Raw genomic sequence first — 25,758 nt, forward strand, 5'->3', positions numbered from 1 at the left:
GTCACAGGTCTGTAGTTGCTGGGCTGCTGATACATGTTTTCTTGGGGACCGGCACAACAGCAGCATTCAGGGACAGTGCATGTTGATAGAAAGAGGTTGAAGATATTGGTAAACACCTCCACCAGCTGGTCTGCACACTCCTGCAGGACTCTCCCTGGAAGGCCATCTGGGCCAGCACCCTTCCTGGGGTTGACACTGCGGCGTACTCTCCTGACATCCTCTGTGCTCACAGTGAGCGCCAGGTCATCAGTGGTGGGAGGTAATATCTGCATGGTCCTGCTCATACATTTAGACTGGGTATCAGTCTCAATATCAACACATATATGAGCTGGCCTTTATTTAACCTTAACTTCATTACTATTTCTTTTGTTTTCTTTGCACTAACCTATAAATACTTATGGTTCATCATTGGATTTTTATTTTTTTTATTAACAGTATTTCACCAGACAGGTATTATTGTGTACAAACCCCCAGATTCATATTGAATCATGCTGAATACAGTCCTCATATTACAAAATATAGCAGTGATTTTGATGGAAAACGAACCCGGTTCTGGTCAGCTCTCAGAGTGAAGGAGACCTCAGGAGACTGATGTCTTATACAACAGATGTTTATAGATGCTCAGCTGAGGAGAAGAGAGGGCTGCAAGTGTGTGAGCACTGTGTAGTACTGCACTGTTTCTGACGGTTGCTCACTGACATGCCTTGTGTCACCAAAGTGTGTTAGAGGTCACCAGCTGTGTGATCATTAAAGGAATTAATCAGCCTGGCCTCGCCCCCCCTGAGTCTGGCATGCCTCACACCTGCAGCCTTGGTGGCATGGAGGGAGTATGTCTTATCAATGTAGCTCAAAAGGGCCTACATGTGACCTTCAGCTACAGAGAAAACTCCCTCACAGTGATGAGGCACTGTGAGGGATTTATCCCTATAAAGCCATTTGTATCATATATGATACACGTTATCAAATAACACATCCCATTTCAGTTTAATCAGTACTTGACCAAAATACTGTTGTATACTTTTGGACACTTCCCCTGTTCACCCTGGACCATACCACTGGCATTTCAAGTACTATCATATATGATACAACAGAAAAATCATATAAAGACATTTTTTTTTTTTTTTTTTTTTTTTTTTACATTTTGTTATAAGACTAAATAAAGTGTTCTGTTTCAAAAAATTGGAATTTTCTGCCAATTCCTTCATAGTTCAGGCTTTATAGGGTTATACAGTGCTGTGAAAAAGTATTTGCCCCCTTCCTGATTTTTTTTTTTTTTTTTTTTTGCATATTTGTCACACTTAAATGTTCTCAAAGATCTCAAAAAGCAACACATCATGCTGTGATCTAAAGAAATTCAAGAACAGATGAGAAACAAAGTAATTGGCATCTATCAGTCTGGAACGGGTTAAAAAGCCACTTCTGTGGCTTTCTGACTCCAGTGAACCACAGTGAGAGCCATTATCCACAAATGGAGAAAACTTGGAACAGTTTATACGCGGTTGCAGCAAGTGTGACAAATGTGCAAAAAATAAGAAATCAGGAAGGGGGCAAACACTTTTTCACAGCACTGTATATAGTGTTTTTAATCACCAACAGTGGGTCCTTGGTCACCCTTGGTACCTGGAAAGGGGAGCTGTCAGAAGAAGGCACAGGTGTTTTTTGGAGCAGAAGTCAAAGCAACAGGATGCAGATCATGTGTCTGTTATCTTGATTAATCCAAAGTGTCCAAAGCTAGGCGACTGGACCGGCCTGATGATTTGAGTGACTGATGAAAACCGGTTCATAAACAGCACCTGGTGGACTTGAGGAGAAAGATGTGCTGCAGGTAATAATTACAGATCCACACAGCGTTGGTGTTTTCAGCTTCAAACGTGATGCCAAGTTTGACCTTCAGTCAGATTCGATTTTGTCCCACAGCCCCATGGGGCATTTTTATTTTTGTTTCGCTTTCTCTTGAGCCACTGCATTTGGCGCACACACACAATCTTACTGTGAATGAAGCTGGCCTACTTTTATTATTCAGTGTGACAGCAGTTACTGAATTATTTTTACCACCTACACATCCTCAGCCCTTGTGTTTTTTTTGTTTTTATTATTATTAGTATCACTCTTATGGGACATGCAAATGTTTTTTTCTGTATTCTTATATTCTCTGCATTGGGCTACCTTATTAATTTTGTTATTTGTTGTGTTTATTCTTATAAAAATACATATTTTTCTCTTCCAGTGTCAAGAGGCGCATTTTGTGTGTCCTACTATAGTTCCTGTCTGGTGAACCTGCTGCTGTAACACAAAACAGTTCCAGTTTTGTATCAAAAAAGTCCATCTATCCATCAATCTTCCTATCTATTATCGATGTGCATCTAATTTAACCAATGAATTCCATCATCTTGTCTGTTCGTCTACACATGCGCGGCACTGCGAAACACCGCCGGCGCCACAGCGCCATCATTACCTTACAAAAACCTTTAAAAATATATGATTTTTGGTTAAACCAGGTGATACTCTTGTGTAAAATATATACTGTTCTAAATGTTGTAGATATATGCTATGGTTTGATGCTTAGCAATAATAAGTAGAACACATTAATCAGAAGTAATGCATTTATTAATCCATAGGAAGGCTATGCTTAAGTAATAAAGTTTGCTGTTAGAACACTGTGCATAACAGGATATTGTAGAGGCAGTGGAAAAGTACTGAAGATATGCAATAGACAGAGATGTGCAAGAATAACCACATAATAGAAATACCTGAGAGGAACAGGAAAGTGATGTTCTTAGGAGAAGACCTTGTAGGGATGTTCTTAGAAGACCTGCTTTACCCCATATATGGGAAAGAGACCCCTGAGGGGAACAGAGACAGGATATGTTGTGTTGTGCTCTGTGGTTTCAGAGAATGGGAGCCATAGTAGGTGGATGACAACTTAAGTCTAACAGCTGCAGGTGGGGAGCAACAGGAATGCAAGCACATCGAGGCAGAGAATGGAGTCAGATCAACGGACCAATCCTGGAGAAGAACACCCTCATATAGGTGGTGTAGGTTCATTATGTCCTGAGTAAATTCCCATAGATTTATCTTTTTAAGGACAAAATTAAGATTGTCCTTAAAAAGAAAAATCTATGGGAACACCCTCATATGTTGATGCAACTTTCTGTTTAGTATATCAGACTGGGTCAGGGAGAGACAGTCAGTCAGATTTCGTGAACTGACACACTGTTGTTCATCAGGGATAGGAAGATCGAGACCCAGAGCTCTGTATGCTTTATTCATCTACGGCTAAATAAAACTGATATTTTGAGACCGAATATCTTCTCCTATTGCTTCATTAAAGAACACGCAGGACTCAGCTCACACATAGATGAAAGATTGCTGGTAGACTGAGCGTGAAGTCCAACAATGTAAAACACGCGCCTTAACTGAAAACTGACCTGTGTGACCGGATGTAAGCGAAGACGGAAGTAATGAGGAGTGAAAGATCTTGGTTTGCTTTGACGCTTTAACGCCACAGGGTTTACTTTGGGTTTTATTAAGGTGTGGAGACAAAATACACAGCACAAATCACCAATAAGTCTACTTACAAGAGCATTTAAAAATGAAAATGATCAAATCCTTGTCTTTCCATGGCCTATCTAAATTATGACTTGTTTTATACAATATATATTTTTTCATTCGAGCTCAAAAAGTGATTGAATATGTACAGTGGCAAAATAAAGATTTTACTACAGTTTCAGGTTCATAATTTCCTTTCAATATCTGAAAATGTGGTGAAATATAGATTCACCACATATTGGATATATAAATTGTGTACAATTTTGATGTGTACTTCTTTAATTTTATTGGCAATACAGAATTTATATGGTAATAGCCATACCATTTTCCTTCCTTTGTGAAATATATTACGTACGTTTATTCTTGCATTCGCCATTAGTAATGTCTATATCATTTATCAGTAATAAGAGTTCATCTCTCAGTGCTTTTTGAAAGTGAAGACGAGTTTTCACTAGAGGTTAATTCTTTAGGTAATCTTTAATTAAAATAAATTATCCATTGTAATAATAATAATAATAATAATAATAATAATAGATTCCATTAATATTAAATCGGCATAGAAAAAAATACAACACATACGTTTTTTCCTCTTTAAAGAGTTCACATGATAGGCTGAGAGTTTTATTCCTTTTTTAACTTTATTCTTAAAGTCACCTATCTGGCTTGCGTCGTCACGTGACCCCCGCCCCCCTCCCCACCCCCCCCCAGCAGTTGGCGCGCCTGCGTCAACACATGACACGCCCCTCTTTTCACCAAACCATGTGGTTGCGGCTGGTAAATAAAGATTTCCTGATCTCTCTGCTCTCCATGGCCCTGTCGTTTCTCTAACAAATTTGCGCCACGGATCGGATCTCCGCAGACCCGCAGCTGCCAGTAAAAATAATAAACAAAGAAACATAAATAGAGAGGGAAGCATGCCGGGCGGAGACGTGGACCTGCAGGCTCAGGTGGAGGCTGTGCTCGGTGCGCTGCTCAAAGTGGCCACGGTGGAATTGACCAAACTGTTTGAGAGTCGGTACCGAGCCTCACACACCGAGATCGGAGAGGAGCCGGAGGAAAGCCTGGAGACAGTGGACAGACTGAGGAGAGAGGACGGCAAACTCCTGCGCAGCGTCGGGGTGCAGGTGGAGGAGGATATTAAATCGCCGCTGGAGCTCTCAGGTCGGTGTTTTGCAGCTTGCATCGACTTCCTGGATGCTAGGCTAAAGTGTCGAGGCAATTTTGGAGACTTAGTTGCAGCATACTCTGACAAGAGGCGAAGTCAGCACGCTGTGATGCAAGAACTGCACTTTGCATGCATAGAGTTCGTTGCATACCGTTTGAAAAGCCCTGTTGTGCATAAAAATGGTTTGAATTAAATATGCATTGTGTCCTTTTCACTAATGCAGAGTTGTTGTTGCACGGGACCCCTGTAGCTCTCCCATCTCAAAGACTAGTAACCCCCCTCCTCATCTAAAAGGAATGTGTGTCCCTCTGTCTTTACCCCTCCCCCCTCTTCTCCACAGTTCCCCTTTTCCTCTCAGATGGTGATTGTTTGAAAGAGTGTGTGGAGGGCGAGGGGGAGGAGGATCTCATTCCAGCAGACTTCCTCCTGGTTGAAGATAATCACCATGTTGACCCTGAGTGGGCCCTCCTCACAGACAAGGTCAGTGGGAATGCACAAGGTTTTAAATCACACATCCTGAAAAAAGTTTAAAAACGGAGAAATACTAAAACTGCCCTGTTGAAACAGTCAAAGCAATAATAGTATGTGATGTGATGAAATTGCATTGGGGTGTGTCATCACAGCTAGCTCTCGTCTCCGCTTCAGTGACAGGTGATCAGAAAATGTGGCTGTAACCACCTGGCTGTACTGTAATAGGATAATATGTAAATTTGTTGTGTGGTTTGATGTGAGGTAGTTACAGCAGACCCGGGCCGTCTGATGACATGTCACATTTTGCAATTAAAACCTTGAACGCAAAATGTAAGAAAACCCCTCACAGTTTGTAATAACATACTACAGCTGTTATTAAATAGGCCAATGTGGGAGTTGCATATTTTTTCTTTTTCATGAATATGTAATAATTCAGTGCAATGTATTGTAACCTGCCTTTTTTACATCAAGTTCCACACGTTATTTACATCAGTGAAATTGCAATCGAGTGCAGTAAACTGTGCTATTCTATAAAATGTCAGTATCATGCTCCCCTGAGGTGGACTCCTTACTTTTTTAAGAGTGTGCAACTTGTAAATGCCAAAGCAGAGAAGGTAGGGGAGAAGTGAGAGGGGGTCTTATAATTTGTGAGCAGCCCCTGTCCTGCATTCGGCAGACAGACCACAGATCTCCTTACAGAATAAAGAAATGTATTACATTTTGAATTCCACGTTTTTATTACAAAATGTGGGTGTTATTACATTTTGGGAGACTACTATACAAAGCAAATTATTATATAATGCATTTTTCCATCCTTTATTCCTCACTGGCTATGTTGTTATGCCTGTTTTTCAGGAGGTGGAGATGATGGAGGCGTGCACCGTCAAAACAGAGCTGCCTGCCGCCGCCGATCCCAAAACAGAGGCTGTCCTTGATGTGAAGGAGGAGCGATCTTGCTGTACGTTGAACTTTGTGTGTCTCAAGCTTAAGTAAAAAAAACAGGCATGTTCCACACACTGCTAAATGTTAGCTGAAGAAAAATGTAGCCACGATAATCAACTCAGTAACACAAACGCACATTGACAGTCATAAGAATCCATTCATCATCCTACATTTAAGCCCATACTGTCATCAAACACATTGCCCAGGATGACAGCAATCACTAATTTGGTGAGAAAATGATCAGTTTTGGTTCTTGCCCCTTTCAGTTCTGTCTGCATTCGTTGATCAAGAAATGGCTGTACCCGTGAAACTGATGCTTTGGGATATTCTTTGTATGAGAAGTGGGAACTGAGTCATTGATGATTTTCACTTCTGCTTAATCAGCTGGGTGTTAGGGAGTGTGAGGAAGTCTGAGGCTGTATTCAGAACACAGTGCACACACTACATTATTCAACATATATCTCATTGGCACGTACATGGTAGTATCCCAAATCAAATTAACAAGTCAAAATGGTCAATGTGACTTTTTACTTAATTTATGTTAGTTTTAATCACCTGCAGCAACACAGTTTGATCACAGTGCAACAGAGGATCTCAGGGTTATAACACATCAGCTGACACACTCCTTCAGCAGAGGATTTGAATGTCTAAACCCAGATAAAATTAACATTACGGCAGCCAATGAACTATTCACGTTGTCTCTGTGTGCATGATTAGGGGCGGCCATATAATTACCTTTGTGCAAGTTTTTGCATAACTAATGAGAAAATGAATGTAATAAATAAACGCTTCCTCACATTAAATAAGAGGACAGCAGGAGTGATGGAAGACACGACGTGAATCGGTGCTGTTTGATTCGATACACACTGGCTGCTGGGTGTGTATTACCAGGGAGAAAGTACATCTACATAAAATCAATACTGGAGAAACATCTGCAGCGTTTAATTTAGACCCTTGTGTAGCACTTTTCTCAAAATTATGAAGTGATGTAAAAGAAAATGTGCAGCGTAAACTGCCAATCAGCTATACACTAAAGTGAAAGCTTGGCTTCAGATTTGGATTGTGGCTTCAGTAAAGGCCAGTAAAGGAATAGTACAAAATGGAGAGGCTTGTAAGTTGTGAGTAGATGATGATGAACATGATGTAAACAAGGGAAAGAAATGGAAACCCACAGCCTAAAGGACATATGTAGAAAAACACATCTGTTTGTGAAGCAGTCGATAAGCTGCAGTTGTTGGTATTATCGGGGGAGCCGTGAATAAAAAAACGGACTTGGTCAAATGCGGTTTGACTGGTCAGGCCTGTAAGCACTGTGGTGATCAAAGCCTATTTGATGCTTCTTTTCGGTTGCAAAACTAGCCTTTGTGCCTGTGCAAACATGTCAAATTCAGTTTCAGCTTATTTCAGTTTCACTATGAGGAGTCGTCTGGAGGGAGGGGTGGGTTCTGAATCACAGATTTGGATGAAATACTGCTGATTCAGTGTCTAGGATGCAGCAAAATAAGATGCAGATGAATAAGGAGGCAATGGAGCAAGATAATCTGAGCTAACAATGTGAAGTAAGATGTGTTGACTGACACATGAAAGAGACCTTACCTTTGAGAGCTCTGAACAGAAAGGGTATCCCTGATACAAAGTGGAGGGACGTTACAACTCCTGGAAGCCATGTAAGAGAGGGATTTGAACTTTCAGAAAAGGTGGTGCATGATTGTGATGAGATTTGGCAGGTTTTGATATGATTCAGGACCAAGTGTGGCATATCTGGAGAAAGAGTGCAGCAGTGTGGATTCAGAATGGGAGGAGGGAATCTGCATTAAATTATAAACTGTATCTGTGTTTGTTTTTTTCAGTGCCTGCAGATCAAAAACCTGGATTTTCACAGACTTCCTCAGTTAGGCAGAAGCCTCTGCTGATCCAGCCAGACAGGAGTGCTCTTAGTGCTGGGAGCCCGGTGAAGTTTGTTTGCCCTCTGATCCTGAAAGCAGACTGTCCAGCCCCCGAACCTGAATGTTCAGAGGAGCCGGTTCAGGTGGAGCCCCAGCAGGCCAGCGTCAGCACCGCCGAGGGCAAGGCCTACAGCCCGTCACCTTCGGATGGAGCCGTGGCTCCTCCGCCGCTCAGGATTTGGGAACGGATCGACACTGGGCCAGAAACGGAGAAACACCTCCAGCTGAAACTGAAACTGACCTCTCCAGACCAGAAGCTGATGAGGCCGTGTGCAGTTCAGCTCGTGAACCTCTTGGCAGTGCCTGAATCAGAGGTGACACAAGACGCTGATGTTGCTAAACATCAAGGCAGTGACCACAAAACGGGGTTGCCTCTTCCCAAAGACCTGCGTCGCCACCAGGGTCTCCACACAGGCCACCGTCTCTGCTGCTTCACCCGCTGTGGAAACGGCGTGTGGCGTCTCCAGAGCGTCGTCACCCACTCCCGCGGTGGATATGCTTGCAACATCTGTGGGAAGAAGTTCAAGCGGAGGAAAATTCTCCGGCGACACGAGCGCTTCCACACCGGAGAGAAGCCATACACGTGTTCCCACTGCTCCAAGGAGTTTGCCCTGAGGAAGAGTCTCCGGCGCCACGAGAGGTTCCACACGGGGGAGCGGCCGCACAGCTGCCTTCAGTGCGGCAAGAGCTTCCGACTTCGAGACAATTTAAAAGCTCACCTGAGGTTTCACAGTGGAGAAAAGCCTTTTAGTTGTGCCACATGCGGGAAAAAGTACAGGATCCTCAGGAACCTGGAGAAACATAAACTCAGCCAGTGCGGATTCTTCGTCCCTTCATTCAGGAAAATCGCCGGCTTGTAGAAGTCGTCGGCTGGTTGTGTGCGTTACGTGATCCTCTACCTCATATTCTAAACACTGTAGTGCTTCTGTAGACTAATGATAAACTGACTTCGAAAGACAAGAAAAAGTCTGGATTGTATTACTTACTGAGTCATTCCGAAGACAAAAAGGTTCACATTAAAAAAATAAAATAAAAAACTAAGAAGGATTGGAATGTGATGTGAGGCCAGGTTCATCAAAACACTAACTACTGTTTTTTTGTTTTGTTTTGTTTTGTTTTTAATCAAAATTGCACAGGTAATCAGATAGTACTTTGTGCTCAAGAGTCAACAGGTGTGTCAAGCTGTTGAAAACATTGAATACTCAATATTTAGGCTCTTTTATTTAGGCTCTGTGTTTTAGAAGGATGGGAAGTTTTTTGCTTGATTCCTAAAAATCTGAATATTGAATAACAGAGACGCTGCGGTGCAATGCCACAGTCACTGAAAACACACGTCTCTATTATTTTGTATTCAGCCGATATTAAGCTTTGCAGTTTAATCTGACCACTAGACGGTATCGAACGCAGCAACGCGTTTGTACGTCAGCCCTTCGCAAAGCCACCCCCTGCTTCCTCGTTAATGTAGCTACACATGACGGCAGTACAGAGGCCAGAACTTTGCTGACCTCTGCACGATATCGTGATATGACACTAGATATTGTCTGGTGTTTCAGATACGGTAATATCATGATATGGCAGAAGTGTTGCTCTTCTGGTTTTAAAGGCAGCATTACACTGAAGGAATGCAATTCTCTGATCTTATTGGACTGTTCTGTTTTATTATCTGTCTCTACCTAGTTGGTCATAAGATTCACATTACTAATGATTGTTTGTGTTTAAATATGTAATGCAAGCACCAACAGTCATCCCTACCATATCGTCACCATATTGATATCAAGGCATTTGGTCAAAGATATTGTGATACTTGATTTTGTCCGTATTGCCCACCCCAAGTTTCAAAGTCTCCACAAAGCACGGAAAACTGTTGATCCTTCCAGGGTGCACAACCCTCAACACTGAGCCTTTTCTTTTTTAAACTTCCATGTTAGATTTCTACATGCTATAATGTTGTGTACCATCCGTGTTACAAAGCATTAATCAGTGCCCACTGCGTTCTGAAGTAATCACGGCCACGAGCTGCAGGGATTTCCTCCACAGTACAAGCAGCCAGCACCTTGAAGAGAAGCAAGAACGGGCTGAAGTTGTTTGGAGATCCGGTTTCAGCCGGTTTCATCCATTTTAGATACTGGACACATATTAGGGCTGGATGATAGATCAGTATTATACACTGAATCGGTGATATGAGACTCGGTGAAATCTGGGATCTTGAATATTGTTATAGTGTGAAATTTAAAGTGTTGTCTCTTCCTTTTTTCCTTTTTTTTTTTTTTTTTGCGACCAAAGTTTCATTGACCTTTCTTTTGTTTTCGTTATGGGGGAGGCATCACGCAACCAAATCAAATAACTGAAATATCGTGTCGACACTGCATAACACACCTACATCTTTTCACTAAGGTGTTAACATATGCATTATAACTGTACATACATTTGCATACACATAAAGAGATGGAGTGAAACTAAATTAAATGATGTGACTGGTGCAAAGCTTTTCCGTTTTAACAGCTTCATCACAGTGGAGGGATGCGGTTTTCTGAACTTCGACTGTTTGCCTCATTATATCCACATTATGAGTGATTATTTAGCAGAAATGTCTCGTGTATAAATACAATCTGAAAGCATTGATCGTCAGTCCTACTGTATCTTCACAATACTGATATCAAGGTATTTTGTCGAATATGTTGTGATATCTTGATTTTGTTCATATTTCCCAGCTCTAATACGTTTGTACTTTGACGTTTTACAGCTTGTGTCATGTCTCATGAGCGCTTTTCTGCCTGTGAGCTGATGGTTGAAGCATTAAGGGGTTGTGCAGCTAGAGGACGGCGTGATTGTATAAGACAGCTTCTCTCTGTAAAAATCCAGATGGTCTCCTGCCAGCTTGTCTTTTGACAGGTACACATATATCAAGCAGTTACTAAGATGTGTCTGTTGTAGAGGTCTGTATATCATTGTGCTTATGCTTCATTTTTTTTGTCTTTACTTTGTCTCTTACCAAAACAGTTTTAGGTTTTTCTTGTCATGTTATGTGTGCTGAATGTATCCGTTGAGCTGAAAGGGACCTTTATCCGTTTTTTAAATACTTTAAAGAAAGAAAAAAAATAAAGAAACAAAGTGAGCTGCATGTCGTAGAGAAGACATGTTATGCAATTTTGTAAGAGTCATTGTGGGGTGGGGTGGGGGGGTGGAGTTTAGAATCACACTTTGTATTATGATAAGCTTACATATGAAAACAATGTGATTTTAATAGAAGATGTTTCCATTTTTAATATCATGTCATTTTAGAGCTTTTTACTTGGTAACACTGATATTGTAAAATGAGAAATGCCTTTTTTTCCCCCCACGTTGTGTTCTGTATGAAAAGGAATAAAAACATTTTTGTGGCCCGTCGATGCTGCGCTTGTTTTGTCATGTGAACTCTGGTCAGACATGACTTGGTTTGCGGGAAAAGGTTGTGGACTTTGTGGAAATTCCAGTTACGTCAGTAGGGCCTGACACAAAAACACAGACACTGTAGGCACCGTCTTTGCCAGTGGTTATCAAATCTTTTTATGGCTTTTGCTACAGATAAACTCAAGCAGGTGGAATTTCTGACTCACACCATGAGGAGAAAGACACCTCGAGTGCACTGCAGTTTGGGTGTGCTCTCAGGGGGGAATCCACATTAAAATAGAAGTGAAAACTGTCTTTGCTCCTCAAATAAACCTGACTGACTTTTTTTGCCACTGAGAAACCTGGGAATACTCTAGACAACAGGATCAGCAAGATAGCCGGATAGATTAATAAATATGAAATTTAGTTTGGTATTAGCTACCATCAAGAGGGAGAACTGATCATAGTCCTAAAGCTAAACATTCAAGTGTTTTGGCAGGGAGCGAAATCATGGTTTAATCATGGTTTAAGCACTATGTTATTACTACCAATTAATTAATTATAGCTAATATAAAATAATTTATGTATAATATATTTGAATAAAAGAAAATTATAATCCAAATATTTGTGTAATGTAAAATTTGCATAATGCAATTTCAATCAATTTAGCATTTTTTTCTTTATTTTGGTGTCTATTAATTCATAATTTAAAAAAATTACTTAATATTAAACTACATTTTTGCATAGTTTTAATATTTTATGAAATTAAATCATTTAGTAATTAAATATTTGAGATGTTGGTGGGAGTTAAATCATATTTTTTTTAGAAATAAATATTTTAGTAACATTACTTATTCAGCATTACAAGCATTTCATATCCATTTTCACTGACGTAAAACCGTGGTTACTCCATGACAAAAAAAAAAAAAGGCAAAATATTCTCTTATTTTGTTTACATCAGCTTTATTATTTTTCAGTCTGAACACGGAACAGTTTAATTACATACAACCAATTTTTCAAACGTGTAATAGCGTTTAAATGTATTTTGAAAATTAAGTTTTTACGTGGAACTCGTACTGTAATAAATACTACTACCACAACTACTACAACTACTATTACTATACAAATAATAATACGAAATAAAATAATAATAATAACAACAACAACAACAGTAATAATAATAATAATAACAATAATAATAATAACAATAACAATAATAATGTGAAATAAATAAAAATAAAATAATCAATAAAATTAAAACCTGAGGGTGGTGCCGCCGCTGGTCTCCATGGTGACGTCATCCCCTGTGTTTTGTTTATGATCCTTCCAGGTTTCCACACGGCGGCCTCGTGGCCCCGCCCCTCGCGCCCCGGCTCTTCAGGAAGTACAAGACAAACTATAAACTCGGCTGTACTTTCACTTTTGCCGCTGTGCGTGTAGGACGGAGGACGAGCCGAACTACGGGCTTCAAAGGTAGGGGATTATCAATATTTCGGTACACTTCGGTACACAGCGGCTTAACCAACAGGCTGTGGGCCACAAATCAGTTTCTCGGTGTTTGCTGTGAAGAGGAGCGAGCAGCCTCTCCTGACCGCCTTGCTGTTAACCCTCTCCTGCCCGCTCCTCCTGCTCACCAGCTTTCCCAGGGAGACAGGTGGGAGCCACATGGCCAATGAGGAGAAAGCCGAGCTGGAGGTGCTGCTGACGTGCCCGGTGTGCCGGGACATCTTCAGGGAGCCCCGGCAGCTGCCCTGCGGTCACTCCATGTGCATGGAGTGTCTGGAGGGCATGATAGATCACTCCTCTGACGTCCCCTTCCGCTGCCCGGACTGCAGGGCCTACTTCGGCAAGATCATCGGGGTGCAGAAGAGCTTTGCCCTAGCCAGCATCGCAGAGGACTACAGGGAGAACAAGAAGCAGAGGGTACCTGTTATTAACATGTTTTTAAACTATCTCCTATCATCCACAATCTCCTTAGTCCTAAACTGGCACTTATTAAAGCAGATCCACTGAAATCCCAATGATAAATTCACCCTAAATACAGAAAAGGTGCCGTTTATTGAGACCATCATGTCACTGTCACCCGTAACAATTTCCTTACATTCAAGGGATACATGCTTGTTAATAACAGAGGTGATATATTATTGGAGTGCATCCTGTCAACACTGCCATCTGTACTGTGCACATGCTTTGAATTTTCAGCAGGTTGCACTTTGCAAACTGTATCTCATGTTTGTGCCTCACATGATCAAGTCTGATTTCCTCACCTATTGTGGATGCACTTTGGATTCAAATGCTGCAGGAAAAATTCTTCAGAGGATTCATAAAATGTGTCTTGCTTTGTTTGTCTTTGTTTTTATTGTGTTGAGTGGCTGTGTTCAGTGGCTCAAAGTGACAAGAGCCGCACCCAGCCTGCATGCTGTGTAATGAGTATCTAGACCTGTTTGTGCAATATGTCCATCCACGTAGTCTCTGTGAGATTTAGTGAGGTTTCCAGTCTGCCGCCAGATTCCCTGTCTCCCTTCACTTCATTACTGTGGAGCTTTGTAGGGAACTATTTCCTGACAAACTGTATCTGTCTAATTCTTACTAGTTGGCGGTGGATAGCTGTACACTTCACCCCTGAAGTCTGTGGATTGTGTTGTTTATCTGTGTCCTTATTTTTGGAGGGAGCTGCTCCTGTTGAGTTTTTCATTTGTACATTTTGTTATATTTAGGTAAAGGAAGACAGAGAGGATGCCGACAGACTGGAAACTTTGCCAAATAACACTTAAGACTGTACCGTATTTTTGGTGAACTGCTCCTTTAACGTTCAGAAATATTTTCAACTGTTTTTCATGTTTTCTAACACGATTTGTCGCTTTCTTCCCTCTTCCGAATGCTTTTTAAAACATTGTTGACAGCAGGCCAAGCAGACAGAGAGCGTGCACTGTGACTACTGTCCGGAGAGGACGAAGCTGGCGGTGAAAACGTGTCTGAAGTGCGAGGTGTCGTTGTGCCAGGAGCATCTCAAGGACCACTTGGAGCTGGCGGTGTTCACAGGCCACCCCCTGGTCGCACCCCTGGGTGACCTTCAGAAGAGGAAGTGCCCGCAGCATGAAGACGAGGTGCTGCGGTACTACTGCAACACGTCCAGGCGCTACATCTGCAACATCTGTGCGCTGGAGAGCAAGCAGCTGAACGTGGCCGCCGAGGCCTCCAGCATCCTGGGCAGGAAGCTGACCGTGAGTCCTCCCTAACACACCGTCACCAAACTGCAAACTCTCTGAACCATACGCACTGAACGGACATCATAGAAATCATAGAAATAAAATATTCAGTTTCTATGATCTGAACACACTGCAAAGCTGCCGTTCTCATTTGTATCACTGACACTTGGGCTTTAATTTGATATTGCAATGTTGTCTCACCAAAATATCACAAAAATTCTGTATTACTGTGATATTTTGGCAGGGTGGAGGGGAGATGAATCAACCAAAGCCAACATCAACATTTCAAAAATTTGATTTCAATTTATTCATTTATTCAGCTTCTTCTAAAACTTGATATATGAAGTGTTTAATGTACATGAATTGCACTTTAATCAAATGGGTCATGTGTGTTATCAAAATGTTCTATGCATGCTATAAGTGTTACTTTGTGCAGCTGTTTCACTTTTAAAATGGGCAACTTGCCACTAGATGTAGTACATCTTTTAAAATTTAAATAGAAGCTCAAAAACGTCTGAAACAAAAATTTGTTTAAAATCAAGTAATGAAGTGCAAAGACTGCAAAAATATTTATGTATTTATTTATTTATTTATTTTAAGAATTGCACCCACTGATACAAATATTGCGTATGGCTGCAAAATCACAATATTTGATGATATCAGCTGTCGGGACACGCCCAGTGAGATTGCATAAGTTTGGTTTTCTAACGCCAAGGTTACATTTGAAACTTTTTCAGGCCGTTTGGTTGTATTGCATCATCGTTTGGAATGTTCCATATGAGTTTGGTAACATAGCAACAGTAAATAATTTGGTTTACAACGGGGGACTGATTGCATGGAAGTTGCCCTGTGTAACGCCGGCTGGCGTAACAGTTTCTTGTAAAGGGGCTGGATTTCTTGGCACCGCAGGGGAAATCCCCGTTCCTGAGTGCTGGGCTGATAATGTCGCTGACAAACAGGATTTTCTCGTCTCTGGCAGACTTGAAGCACTCAGACACTCGACTGCAGTCCTGACCACGCCATGCAAACAAACCAGCAGGCAGATGCCCCCATGCACACCTATATCTGGTGTTTTTCCACAATGGCAGTCACTGCATACCACAATGACTACGTTTACATGCACACCGTATTCCGGTTCGGGTCAATATTCCGGTTAAGGTAACTGCGCTGCAGCAACTGGAATACTCCGTTTACATGTTACTTGGCATGTTTCTGTGTTTCGGCGTATTTCATTGTAAAAGCAGTAATGTAAAGGCAGTTCTTAAAGAAACGCAACGTGTTAACCCTTTTTAGCTTTGCCCATCCTGCAGATGGGTCCACATTTACAAATACATGTTGTGTGGCCAAGCTTTGAACTTCATTTTAAACTCTTGTATCACTCTATTTTTTAGTAGAGTGAAATAACTTCAGTTGAGAGTTGGAATGAGCAGATACAGATTGGAGAGTGCTTGTGACAAGTTTGCAAAAAAAAAAATCTGATATTGAAGCTTTTGTGTGTATGTGTGTGTGGGTGTGGGTGTGGGTGCAACAGGATTACATGGAGCAGCGTTTCAAATTCCTTGAACGGAAAATTGACGAATCACAGGACTCCATCAGAAAACTGCAAGACGACATCCAGCGTGAAGTGAGCCCATTTACCAAATCCTCATTAGAGAGCATCATGCATCCGATAAACCCAGACTGCTGTTTAGCTCAGTTTAGTTCAGTTCAAACGGGCTTTACTGGCATCCTTACTGCCAAAGCATATATACAATACATCTAATGCTAAACAACTGAACTAATGACAAATTAGATAAATAAATTAGTTGCCCATAAGGAATTCATCTTTCACTTGGATATCCAAAGTGTTAATTTTTGACCGTAACATAGATACAACTTTTACTTTTCTTTTTACAGAAGCAGAAAGTGAACCCCGGTGACTCGTGCCTCAACAGCGTCACAGTCGTGCTGCTCTGTCTCTGGTTCATCGTTCTGTATTACGGTAAAATTAACATTCAAAAACATTCCCAAAGTTCCCTCATTTCCCTCATTGCCTGTGCTTGTCTAACCATATTTGTTGTTGTTGTTGTTGTTGTTGTTGTTTTTCTTCCCAACTAGCATACAGCTACTCGGTGGAAAACCAGACCCTCACAGAGGCACTGGACAAGCAGGAGACTCGAGTTCACCACATCTACTCTAGCATTGCAGGTAAACATGTGCGAAGCTTGAAATTCCCCACTTTCGGTCAGGACAAGTCGGTTAATTTGACAACACAAATTTCCAGACCCTGGAAAAAGTCATGGAAGTCTGACTAAAGCGGCATCGGCTCTGTTAAAGACCGACCGGCCACTAACAGAGAGGGGAGCCACTGTGGTGCAGCTTTAGGCCGAATTTGTCTGCATGCAGCTTATTGGTTTGGATTTCCCTCCAATGAAAATCATGATCTGGGTTTGCACCATCATTTGAAATGTTACATGTGAGTTTGGTGACGTGGCAACAGTGAAAATTTAGCTTTACAACATGCAGCTAATCGAATGTAAGTTGCACTGTGTGTCATCGGCATGAGGATTTTTTTTTTTCCAGTTGCAGCTCTCAAAATAGTTTCTTTTACTTATGGAAATTATGGAAAATTTGTGCAGCAGGATTTTTAGGACACCTCATTTGCCATGTTTGTAATTTTTTGTGCTTTTGGGTGCTGAAGCAAACTCAGGACAAGAGAGAGGCAGTGTGACAGTTAATTCAGTCTACAGATTGGAAGCCAAAGAAACAGTTTGGAGTGAATACACAAAACTTTACAATGCTGAATATTCATGAGTTTGATAAAACAAGTTGAATATACTCTTGCTGTCGGTCAGAGGTTTCTTGGTCAGTGAAAAAAACTAATAATTGTGCATAAAAGCTGTGATGATTTGAGCCAAATACGAATTAATTACATTATCTAGACAATAGACCATCTGCACAGGAGAATAACTGTGGTGCTCGTAAACACATCACGAAACTATGAGTCTAAGCCAAATACATCACCCCACCATGGCGATAGAGTCACCATTATGAGGTCTATTTTGGAGTCTATTTTTCTAAGGCTAGGCACTTGAGGTGTCAGATATATGCACACAGGTCAAAGGTTAGAACATATATTATGACTGTAAGGCACAGTAGTCATGTAATAGCAGAATAGTTGGCATTGCATAGTGTGTCTTAGTAATTTTCCATTGCTCCAGCAGTAGAAAATAGTTAGGAACACTGGATTGAAAAGAAAGGAAAAAAAAACTTAAACTGGCCCCGTGACATACATTCTTTGATGTATTACAGTATTATACAAATGCCTGTTTTTTTTTTTTAAAATCCCTGCACAGATTTGTTGGTTGGTTATCCGCCGCTGAAAGACGGGAGAGACGAAGAGACAGAAGATCCAGGTAAGCAAGGTGTGAGCTGTTGAAATTGTGGCGTCATAAATGTAATTTTAGTGACTGAAAGGCAATAAAAAAACATAGTCTCACTCTTTTGACCGGAAAGATCTGTGGGTCACAGTCCACCTGTCCACCCGTCTATCTGTCAAATGTGAGGTCTCAGGTCACCGAGACACAACTGGTCTTCTTTTGACGGAAGTTGAAGGACTAATGTATCTGTGCTGAGCATTAAACAATACATCTATTGGTCAAATGGGGGCGCCACAATTGAAAGTCAAAATTTGAGCTCCTGCACCATGAGTCAGAGCTTGCTGCACACACACAGCTACAGTATCCTCGCAAATTATTCTAACCCAATGAGGGTGCTGAAGTTAAAGGTCAAAATTTTAATATCCATAACTGCCATTTACCAAAAGCTTCAATACTGCAGCAAGATGTTGTTTTTTTTCCCTGCAAGTTTGGTCAAAACTGAACTTGGCATCATCTGTAACATCACATGTAACAGATCACAAAACAGACCATGCAGCATAACGGTAAACTTGACTGAGTAGAAATTTACAGTCGCCACTTGAGGCTGCTGTCATCACTCTTAGCATGAGAGTGATTTAAATTATATCCAGTTAGTGTATGTTTTTGGAGCAGCCGGTGTTAGATAGGTGTGCTCATGTTGGCAGGGTGGTAATGACATGAACCTGTTTTTCTCTCAGGTACTTACACACTGGACCTGGACACTGCCAGCCCCTTTCTGGGATTCTCCCCTGACCTCCGCTCCGTGGAGAGAGTGAGGCACAAGCTGGACTATCCCAGCCAGAAGTCCCGCTTCGATGAAGCCCCTCAGGTCCTCTCCACCAGTTGCTTCACCTCTGGCACCCACATGTGGCAGGTGGAGGCTGAGGGATCCTGGGACATCGCAGTGTCCTACAAGAGCATCGAACGCAAGGCCAAAGACCAAAGCGTGTTTGGAAAGAACGCCCAGTCCTGGAGCCTGAGCCACGACGACGAGGGCCAGCTGTTCGCCTACCACAACAAAACCCAGGAAGTTCTTCCTGCAGCCTTGCAGGACAACCAAATTCAGGTCATTGTTGATATCGATAAAGGCATCATTACTTTCGCTACGATTGGGCGCTTGGGCACAGACGACCTGCATGAGTTCCAGGCTAAACTGACTGAACCGGTGTGCCTGGGCTTGGGACTGTACCGCGTGGATCCACCCAGCAAAGCCTCTATTGTAAAAGTCCACTGAGTCACACTGATGACAAGCAAACACTGGGCCAAGACTGCACTGAGGCAGCGAGCACCTTCCCAGCCTCAGCATGATTATAGTGCAACGGAATAAACATTGGTCCGAAATGGAGGCAAACAAGTTTTGGAAGGTAGACAGACAGGTCTTTTAGGACTTAGGTCTAAAACCAAAGAACGCAATAACTGCAACAAAAATTTGTCTCAGGTGTATTTTTTTATTGTATGTTGGTGTATGTTCTCCAGTTGCAATGTTTTGTGCTCAACTTATGAACATGAAAGGCACTTAATATTATGAGTGGCTGCAGTTGTACAAAGATTGTATCTTGACAATTATAAGTGTAATTTATGTTTTTTGTTTTGTTTTGTTTTTTTAATCCTTTCAGATATTTTCCTGTTGAAGTATCTCATGAAGCAGTGTTGTGTAGCACTAAAACCTGTGTAAGATCAAATGTAGGATGGATTTTGGATGATTTCTATGAATGTTCTTAATCAGAGACATATAAACTTTTATCTCTGAAATACTGGAAGAACAAATCCAGGCTGGTAATTTGTTATCACAAACAGCTTCACAACGTACAGTCAGCCTTCCTGGAAAAACACCAGGCTGAGTTCACTTGTTAAAATTCACCATCCACCACCACCAAGGACTGTAATTTAGAAACCTGCAACGTAAAATGACACTTTTCCACTATGAAATGTTTTATATTTCGTGAAAAGGGGGATTATGGAAGGATGGCATGTGGAGTCATAATTTCATGAGCCAAAGTCTATTAATGTGATTAATATGAAATAATATAACCCAAGGTTCAAAGTGCTTCCATTTAGGTGAAATGGGTTTATGTGCAAAGATAAAAATTTTATGGACCAAAGACACACACCTCACTGACTTTACCCAACAGCCTCTGTCTTCCTTCTTTCCTTAACTGGACTCTTTGAGTCTATTTTTAATGATTAACCTTCATGTGGAATCATCAGCATTGCCTCTCCTATTTTCTCTGTATGCTCATTAGTGGAAGCTCTGCAGCACTCGGAGCTAAAGCGTCGAAAATAATGAGGACTGGCGAATCAGAATAACAAGATGAAGAAACCAAAGGTTTGAGCATTTATTACTAATTTATTAAGAAAACAAAGTAAAATTTATCATGATTTTTTTATCAACTGACAATTACCTAAGCCGAGAATCTTTTACAAAAAAGAAATGAAGGCAACCTTAAGCCTGGAAGGCAACTAACCTCAGTACAAAAATCTCAGCAATACAAAGTATTCCTTCAAATGAAGACTTTTTTTTATTCAAGTAAAGTAATAAATTGAACTGTTGTGGAGTGTGTCTCTATCGAGTAACACAAGAGACAAGAGGCACCAAAAGACTTCGAAGCAAGGGTCCAATTGACACTTGAGTGTTGTATCATCAATAATTTTAACTTGTGTAACAAAAAAAAAAAAAAAAAGACAACCAACAACCTCTCTTCCAGAACAAAGAGCTTTGAGTAACAGACAGTTTCCTAAACAGGAAACTTTTACCAAAAAAAAAAAAAAAAAAAAAAAAAAAAAGTATAAAGTGACCCATATGGACTTTAGCTGTATCAGAAAATAAAAACAAGACTAATTTGATGAGTTTGTTTCCATTCTCTAGAACGTCTTTTGTCTTTCACGGTTCTCTCCGCTCACCTTTTCCCAGCAGCCCTCCAGTCCACTGGAGCCTGGCTGAACGCTGCATACACACTCAAACATAATTCACACTGCAGATACTTCTGTACCTGCTACTTCCATCTAAATTCAGTAGGTGGTGGCAGTTAGCAAGCTTTCCTGTTCATTTCCTGAATAGCAACCACAACAAGCCTGTGTGTACAAAACAATATTTTTTAAAAACACTGTAATGTACAGGCATTCGTAGCAAAACATATTTTCGACTCTTTCTGTACACCACCATGTTCTGGTTGAGCTTGCCCCAAAACGCCTGCTGATTTGTATTCTAGTCTAGCTGTGGTTTTGCTGCTGATCAGCCCCAAGTCTTCTGCCTCACTTCTCCTTATTTCACCGTTCCCATGCTCTGGTTCTTGATGGAGCACCAGGCCATGAATATATCCCTGAAAACACACAGAGAGACAAACAGAGGGAGAATGGCGATGACTGGTTGGTAACACTCACAGAAAATCAGGTATCTAGGTTCACTAATTGTTGAATGGACATCATTTTGATATTTTGATCTAACTAAGATCAGTCTCACACACACACACACACACACACACACCTGCAGTGAGTGGCTACACATTCGTTACTGCAGTATTCTTTGTCCCAGTCTTTGCTCTCCACTGCTGGGTTGTTGCAGCCGGCCCGTACACACACACTCAGGGCGGAGGAGGCATCGCCGGACTCGTTCAGGTCCATCTCCTCCTGGGAGACGAGGAGAACGTAATTAGAATAAGTAAATTAAATTATCACCTAATATTTCCTTTTTTATGTGATTTGAAAATTCATCATGTGGTGTTATTGCTTAGCCTGACATGAATGACAATTAACAGGAGCAATGCATTAATAACTGCAGCATAATCGTCTACAGAGGCAAACTGTAAGCTGCAGCACATCTTAGAACTGACCCCAGCATGAACCCATACCTGACAAACACTGGATTTGGGGCCTGATACAGACAGATACTGTTGACCAAATACAATATCAGTGTTGATATTGTGGGGATGACTACTGGTGCTTTCACCAAGTATGTGCCCCATGAGATTTTTGATGAATGGACATCAATGGGTAAAGGCAAATAATAGAAAAGTTAGAAAATTGCATCACTTTACTGTAATGCAGCTTGTAAAACCAGGGAAAGACAACACTCATGCCATATCATGATATTATGATATCCAAATCCCAGACGACATCTAGTTTCATGTCACGATACTGATATAACATCAATATATGGCCCAGACCTACAGGCATCAATATTTGAGAGAATAAAATGTTCAGTGATGACAATATACACATACAATTTTAGCAAGTAATGATCAAATCTGGCAAAAAATTCTGCAGGAAGCATGACAGTGTTTCATTTGTGAAGACACCTGCACCACTATTTACCTCCTCTGAGGGCAACACCTCTGCAACGACCTCCTCCTCTGGGTTGCCTGGCAGGTCAGCGGAGTTCACCACCTGCAGAGCCACGATGGATGTCGACTGGGCAGACGTGGGCACGGCGGACGGCACACTAGCTGAGTTGGCCGCGGCCGTGGTGGCCACAATAATTGGCACGGCCTCTTTGCCCTGCAGGGAAGCGGGAACGATTTTTATCTGGAGCGGAGGTGGAGGCGTGGCGGTGACGGACACCGGGAGGCCTGCCATGGTGCTTCCCTCGCGGGGCTTGGCCTGTAAGGGCGGTGGTGCCGGCGCCATCTGCTGAAGACGTGGTGGAGGCGGCGCGTTCTGCATCTGCTGCAGCGGAGGGGGCTGGCGGGAGGCGCCCGGGACAACAACCGCAGGCTGCAAGGTACGGACCCCTCCAGGCAGCACGGTCAACACCTGGCCGCCAGCCTGTAGCATCTGCTTGGCAATTATGATCTTGGTGACGGTTTTGGCTGGAGGGGCCGCGGCTACCGAAGCGGGGACTTTGTTTGCCCCCGTCCGTGATCGTGTCGTCACCTCCGGGACATCCAGGATGATGTTGGAGGCACAAATGTTGGTGATGGTGTTTTCCTCCAGGCTGTTTTGAGATGCGCGGACCAGCTGGAGGGCAGCAGCAGAGGGAGCTGCAGGAGTTGGGTTGGCCATCGGCACAGGAGATGGTGAGGGGGAGGTCTCCATCACCTCAGTGGAAGGCTGGAGTAAAAACAGAGGGCATGGATTTAAAAACCCATATAAATGTAAAATCCCACACAGACAAAAAGGTGTTTCTTTAAGGGTCAAGATGTTCTTACCTGTGAGAGCTGGTTGGCTTTGTAAGCTGCCAGTGCTTTCAAATAGTCCTTCTTTGCTGCTTCAGTCTTTCTCTTATACACCTAGTAGAAATTAAAGTCCAGCTATTATAAACACAATTTATCAATATCTCACCATCCATCAGAGTGGGCTGCAAATACGTACGTATAACCCCAAAAACAGTTATCAACCGTGTGATGAGCTTACAAATGAGTTAGGTTGTTGAGGACAAAATAGGTTTTTGTTTTTTATGGAAATGCTGCCAGATGGATGGAAGTTATTCAGGAACTAATATTTCAGTGAGTGTGTGCTTACCTGTTTCTGCTCCTCAGCCAAACTGTCCCACATGGAAGCCACAATCTTCGACACCTCTCCAAAAGAAGCGTTGGGGTTCTGGCCCTTGATAGCTGCCTGGGTGTCCCTGAAGAACAAGGCATAGGCCGACACAGGCTTCTGGGGCTCATTGGGGTCTTTCTTCTTCTTCCCTTTCTTTGCACCCACTGACCCTGTCGGTGAGGCCACTGTGGCTGGCTTGCCCCCACCCCTCCTGGCTGCAGCCGGGGAGGCAGAGGACGTGGGAACAGGATGGGAGGACACTTGGGAAGTTGCAGAAGCGGAGGAGAGAGACACGGGACAGTCTGCCAGAACACTCTGCCGAGCGGAAGTGTTAAGCAAGGGAGGGAGGAAGTGGGAGAGAGAGAGAGGGAAAGCCTGGATTAGTTTCAAGACCTGCCTCACTGCATAAAATCAGCAACACATTTACGTAAAAGTGGCTAGCAGAACCAGGCCTCCGCAGGCGTGAACCCTCACCCTGAACTCATCCATGTCTTCATCCTGCAGGGAGCCGGCTGGAGACGGTGTTGCTGACAGCGGCTGGTCAGGTGTCTTTGACTGAGGCAGCATGTTCCCACTCCCAAGACCCAGTCCCAGCTCTGATTGGTTAATAGTTGTCAGCTGGCTGCTTCCCAAAAGACCAGGACCAATATCGCCAAGTGGGACGTCAATGGTCATTGGGGAAGAGCTGCTAAAATGTGACCCATTGGAATTACCCAGTTCCTGCAGAGGGATTACAGAGAGGAGGGTAGCAGGTCAAAACTCAGTGTTATAACAGTCACTGGCATGAGATCATTAATTTTTTTAGGGGCAGCTGAACCAACAGAACAAACTTATCAACAATCACCATCACAGTGCATTTTAATAAATACGTGCTGGTGTCAAAGGTGAAAGTCCACAGGTGAGTAAAGTTTACTCACCAGAGCTGACGAGCTGAGCAGAGCTCCCCCACCGGCCTGACTCATCACCCCGAGATTCAAGTGCTCCAGGCCTTGGGAGCCAGAGTTCACAAAAGTAGAGGCGAAGGATGGGTCATTGGCCTCCACCACCAGGTTGCTAACAAGGCTCCCGGAGCTAGAGGGGCCCCCAGCACCCTCTGACCCATCGGACAGCTCCCCGAAGTGGGACACCACATCACCGACGCTGAGGGCTGAGACTGAGTCCAGAGAGATGGGGGGGATCTCAAACACCTCATCTCCGAGGCTGGGGGTATGGAAGGTCTGCTAAATGGGGTGAAAGAAGAACAGAGTCGTGAATTAGCCGCTGATACTCTGCCACTTGTTTGCCAAACAGGAGCTGCGTTCACTGCACCAGGATGTCATGAAGCCGCTCACCTCAGCGGACAGGAAAGGATGAGCTCCTCCGCTGATGGTCAGGTAATTATCACTGCCTCCTGGAAACTGAAAACACACCGCACACGGTTCAGTAACTCAGCTAGAAAACCCAGGCCAAAACAGCATCTAGTCACACCGCTGCGTTCACTTACTTTATTCTCGGAGTAGCCACCATATTCTTGCGTGTCCAAAATCTCGGAATCAACATTCTGCCCACAACCATCCGACAGGTCCGAGTAAAAATTGAGATCCATTCTTAAAAGGCTTTAATTTTTTAACGTCGGTAATCTTGAACTGAATCACACGCCTTATCCGCGTCGCTGAAAACGACAATGAGCTCCTTTGCCATCCATTTAGCTGAGTTAGCCCACCCGTAGACAGCTAACAGCTAACTAGCCGTTAGGGCTATCTGTGCTAAATCAATGAGATTAGTTGAGCCGTAATCTACGATGAAAAGGGATCACCTAATCTGAGGCTTATAACGTTCAGGTTATTACAGATGGCAACGAAATAATATCTAGTCTTTACTTCGGTTTACGGGCTTTACACAAGATAAAAGAGCAGCAGCGGCGGGTTTATGCTAGCAGCCTCGGTGGGCGCATCACGCACTAGCTAATGCTGCCTTCAGGTGCTGTCGGAAATAGTGTCATTACCAGCTGAAAGTACATAAAGACTAAAGTACAGGTAAACAGGACTGTGAGTATGACTATTGACCAATTACTAAAACGCAAATAAATGAAAAATATGACAAAGTGCAAAAATGTGAAAGGCAAAAAACGGATTTTTAGCTTAAAACCACGGGTTCTGCGAACGAAATTCAATGTTTTTAATCTGCTGTCTAATTTGATGCTTTCAATGTTTCATTCTCTGATTAGTTCATTGTGCGACCGCAGGTGTCGT

General features: G+C 42.5%; 4 protein-coding genes across 6 annotated transcripts in view; 2 read left to right on the plus strand and 2 right to left on the minus strand.

Annotated features, from left to right (window-relative positions):
* The first annotated feature begins 4,312 nt into the window (after positions 1 to 4,312).
* Positions 4,313 to 11,452, plus strand: LOC115375867 (zinc finger protein 23). Its single transcript, XM_030075448.1, has 4 exons — positions 4,313 to 4,710; positions 5,055 to 5,194; positions 6,041 to 6,143; positions 7,978 to 11,452. The coding sequence occupies exons 1-4, from the start codon at positions 4,464 to 4,466 to the stop codon at positions 8,931 to 8,933; spliced, it is 1,446 nt and encodes a 481-aa protein (XP_029931308.1). The 5' UTR covers positions 4,313 to 4,463; the 3' UTR covers positions 8,934 to 11,452.
* A 1,343-nt stretch (positions 11,453 to 12,795) lies between these two features.
* On the plus strand, positions 12,796 to 20,391 carry LOC115375488 (E3 ubiquitin-protein ligase TRIM21-like). Of its 2 annotated transcripts, none has more exons than XM_030074898.1 (8): positions 12,796 to 12,915; positions 13,080 to 13,365; positions 14,346 to 14,666; positions 16,183 to 16,275; positions 16,548 to 16,632; positions 16,749 to 16,838; positions 17,987 to 18,046; positions 18,748 to 20,391. In XM_030074898.1, the coding sequence occupies exons 2-8, from the start codon at positions 13,108 to 13,110 to the stop codon at positions 19,281 to 19,283; spliced, it is 1,443 nt and encodes a 480-aa protein (XP_029930758.1). In that variant the 5' UTR covers positions 12,796 to 12,915; positions 13,080 to 13,107; the 3' UTR covers positions 19,284 to 20,391. The 2 variants fall into 2 exon arrangements, with proteins under 2 accessions (XP_029930758.1, XP_029930759.1); XM_030074899.1 differs by having other exon boundaries at positions 14,349 to 14,666.
* Positions 20,377 to 25,485, minus strand: LOC115375487 (TOX high mobility group box family member 4-A-like). Of its 2 annotated transcripts, none has more exons than XM_030074897.1 (9): positions 25,011 to 25,485; positions 24,859 to 24,924; positions 24,445 to 24,744; positions 24,002 to 24,247; positions 23,507 to 23,842; positions 23,194 to 23,274; positions 22,361 to 23,095; positions 21,534 to 21,676; positions 20,377 to 21,369 (listed from the first exon to the last, which is right to left on the minus strand). In XM_030074897.1, exons 1-9 carry the CDS (start codon positions 25,110 to 25,112, stop codon positions 21,312 to 21,314), a joined length of 2,067 nt encoding a protein of 688 aa, XP_029930757.1. In that variant the 5' UTR covers positions 25,113 to 25,485; the 3' UTR covers positions 20,377 to 21,311. The 2 variants fall into 2 exon arrangements, with proteins under 2 accessions (XP_029930757.1, XP_029930756.1); XM_030074896.1 differs by having other exon boundaries at positions 24,445 to 24,747.
* Positions 21,508 to 25,758, minus strand: part of mtcl1 (microtubule crosslinking factor 1) — a 78,977-nt gene continuing 74,726 nt past the window's right edge. The window contains exon 15 of the transcript XR_003929717.1: positions 21,508 to 21,533. The gene's annotated coding sequence lies outside the window, so the exon portion shown is untranslated. The remainder of the gene's footprint in view (positions 21,534 to 25,758) is intronic.

The sequence above is a fragment of the Myripristis murdjan genome, chromosome 17 (assembly GCF_902150065.1).
Source record: "Myripristis murdjan chromosome 17, fMyrMur1.1, whole genome shotgun sequence".
In the NCBI taxonomy this organism is placed as follows: Eukaryota; Metazoa; Chordata; class Actinopteri; order Holocentriformes; family Holocentridae; genus Myripristis; species Myripristis murdjan.

Coding starts and splice junctions, on each gene's coding strand:
- LOC115375488 (XM_030074898.1), top strand. CDS start 13,108: ATGGCCAATGAGGAGAAAGCCGAGCTGGAGGTGCTGCTGACGTGCCCG. Junction 16,276..16,547: donor AAGACGACATCCAGCGTGAA/GTGAGCCCATTT, acceptor TTCTTTTTACAG/AAGCAGAAAGTGAACCCCGG. Junction 16,839..17,986: donor CATCTACTCTAGCATTGCAG/GTAAACATGTGC, acceptor ATCCCTGCACAG/ATTTGTTGGTTGGTTATCCG.
- LOC115375867 (XM_030075448.1), top strand. CDS start 4,464: ATGCCGGGCGGAGACGTGGACCTGCAGGCTCAGGTGGAGGCTGTGCTC. Junction 5,195..6,040: donor GGGCCCTCCTCACAGACAAG/GTCAGTGGGAAT, acceptor CCTGTTTTTCAG/GAGGTGGAGATGATGGAGGC. Junction 6,144..7,977: donor GAAGGAGGAGCGATCTTGCT/GTACGTTGAACT, acceptor TGTTTTTTTCAG/TGCCTGCAGATCAAAAACCT.
- LOC115375487 (XM_030074896.1), bottom strand. CDS start 25,112: ATGGATCTCAATTTTTACTCGGACCTGTCGGATGGTTGTGGGCAGAAT. Junction 24,248..24,444: donor TGCTCAGCTCGTCAGCTCTG/GTGAGTAAACTT, acceptor ATCCCTCTGCAG/GAACTGGGTAATTCCAATGG. Junction 21,677..22,360: donor AGGTGTTGCCCTCAGAGGAG/GTAAATAGTGGT, acceptor CTCGTCTCCCAG/GAGGAGATGGACCTGAACGA.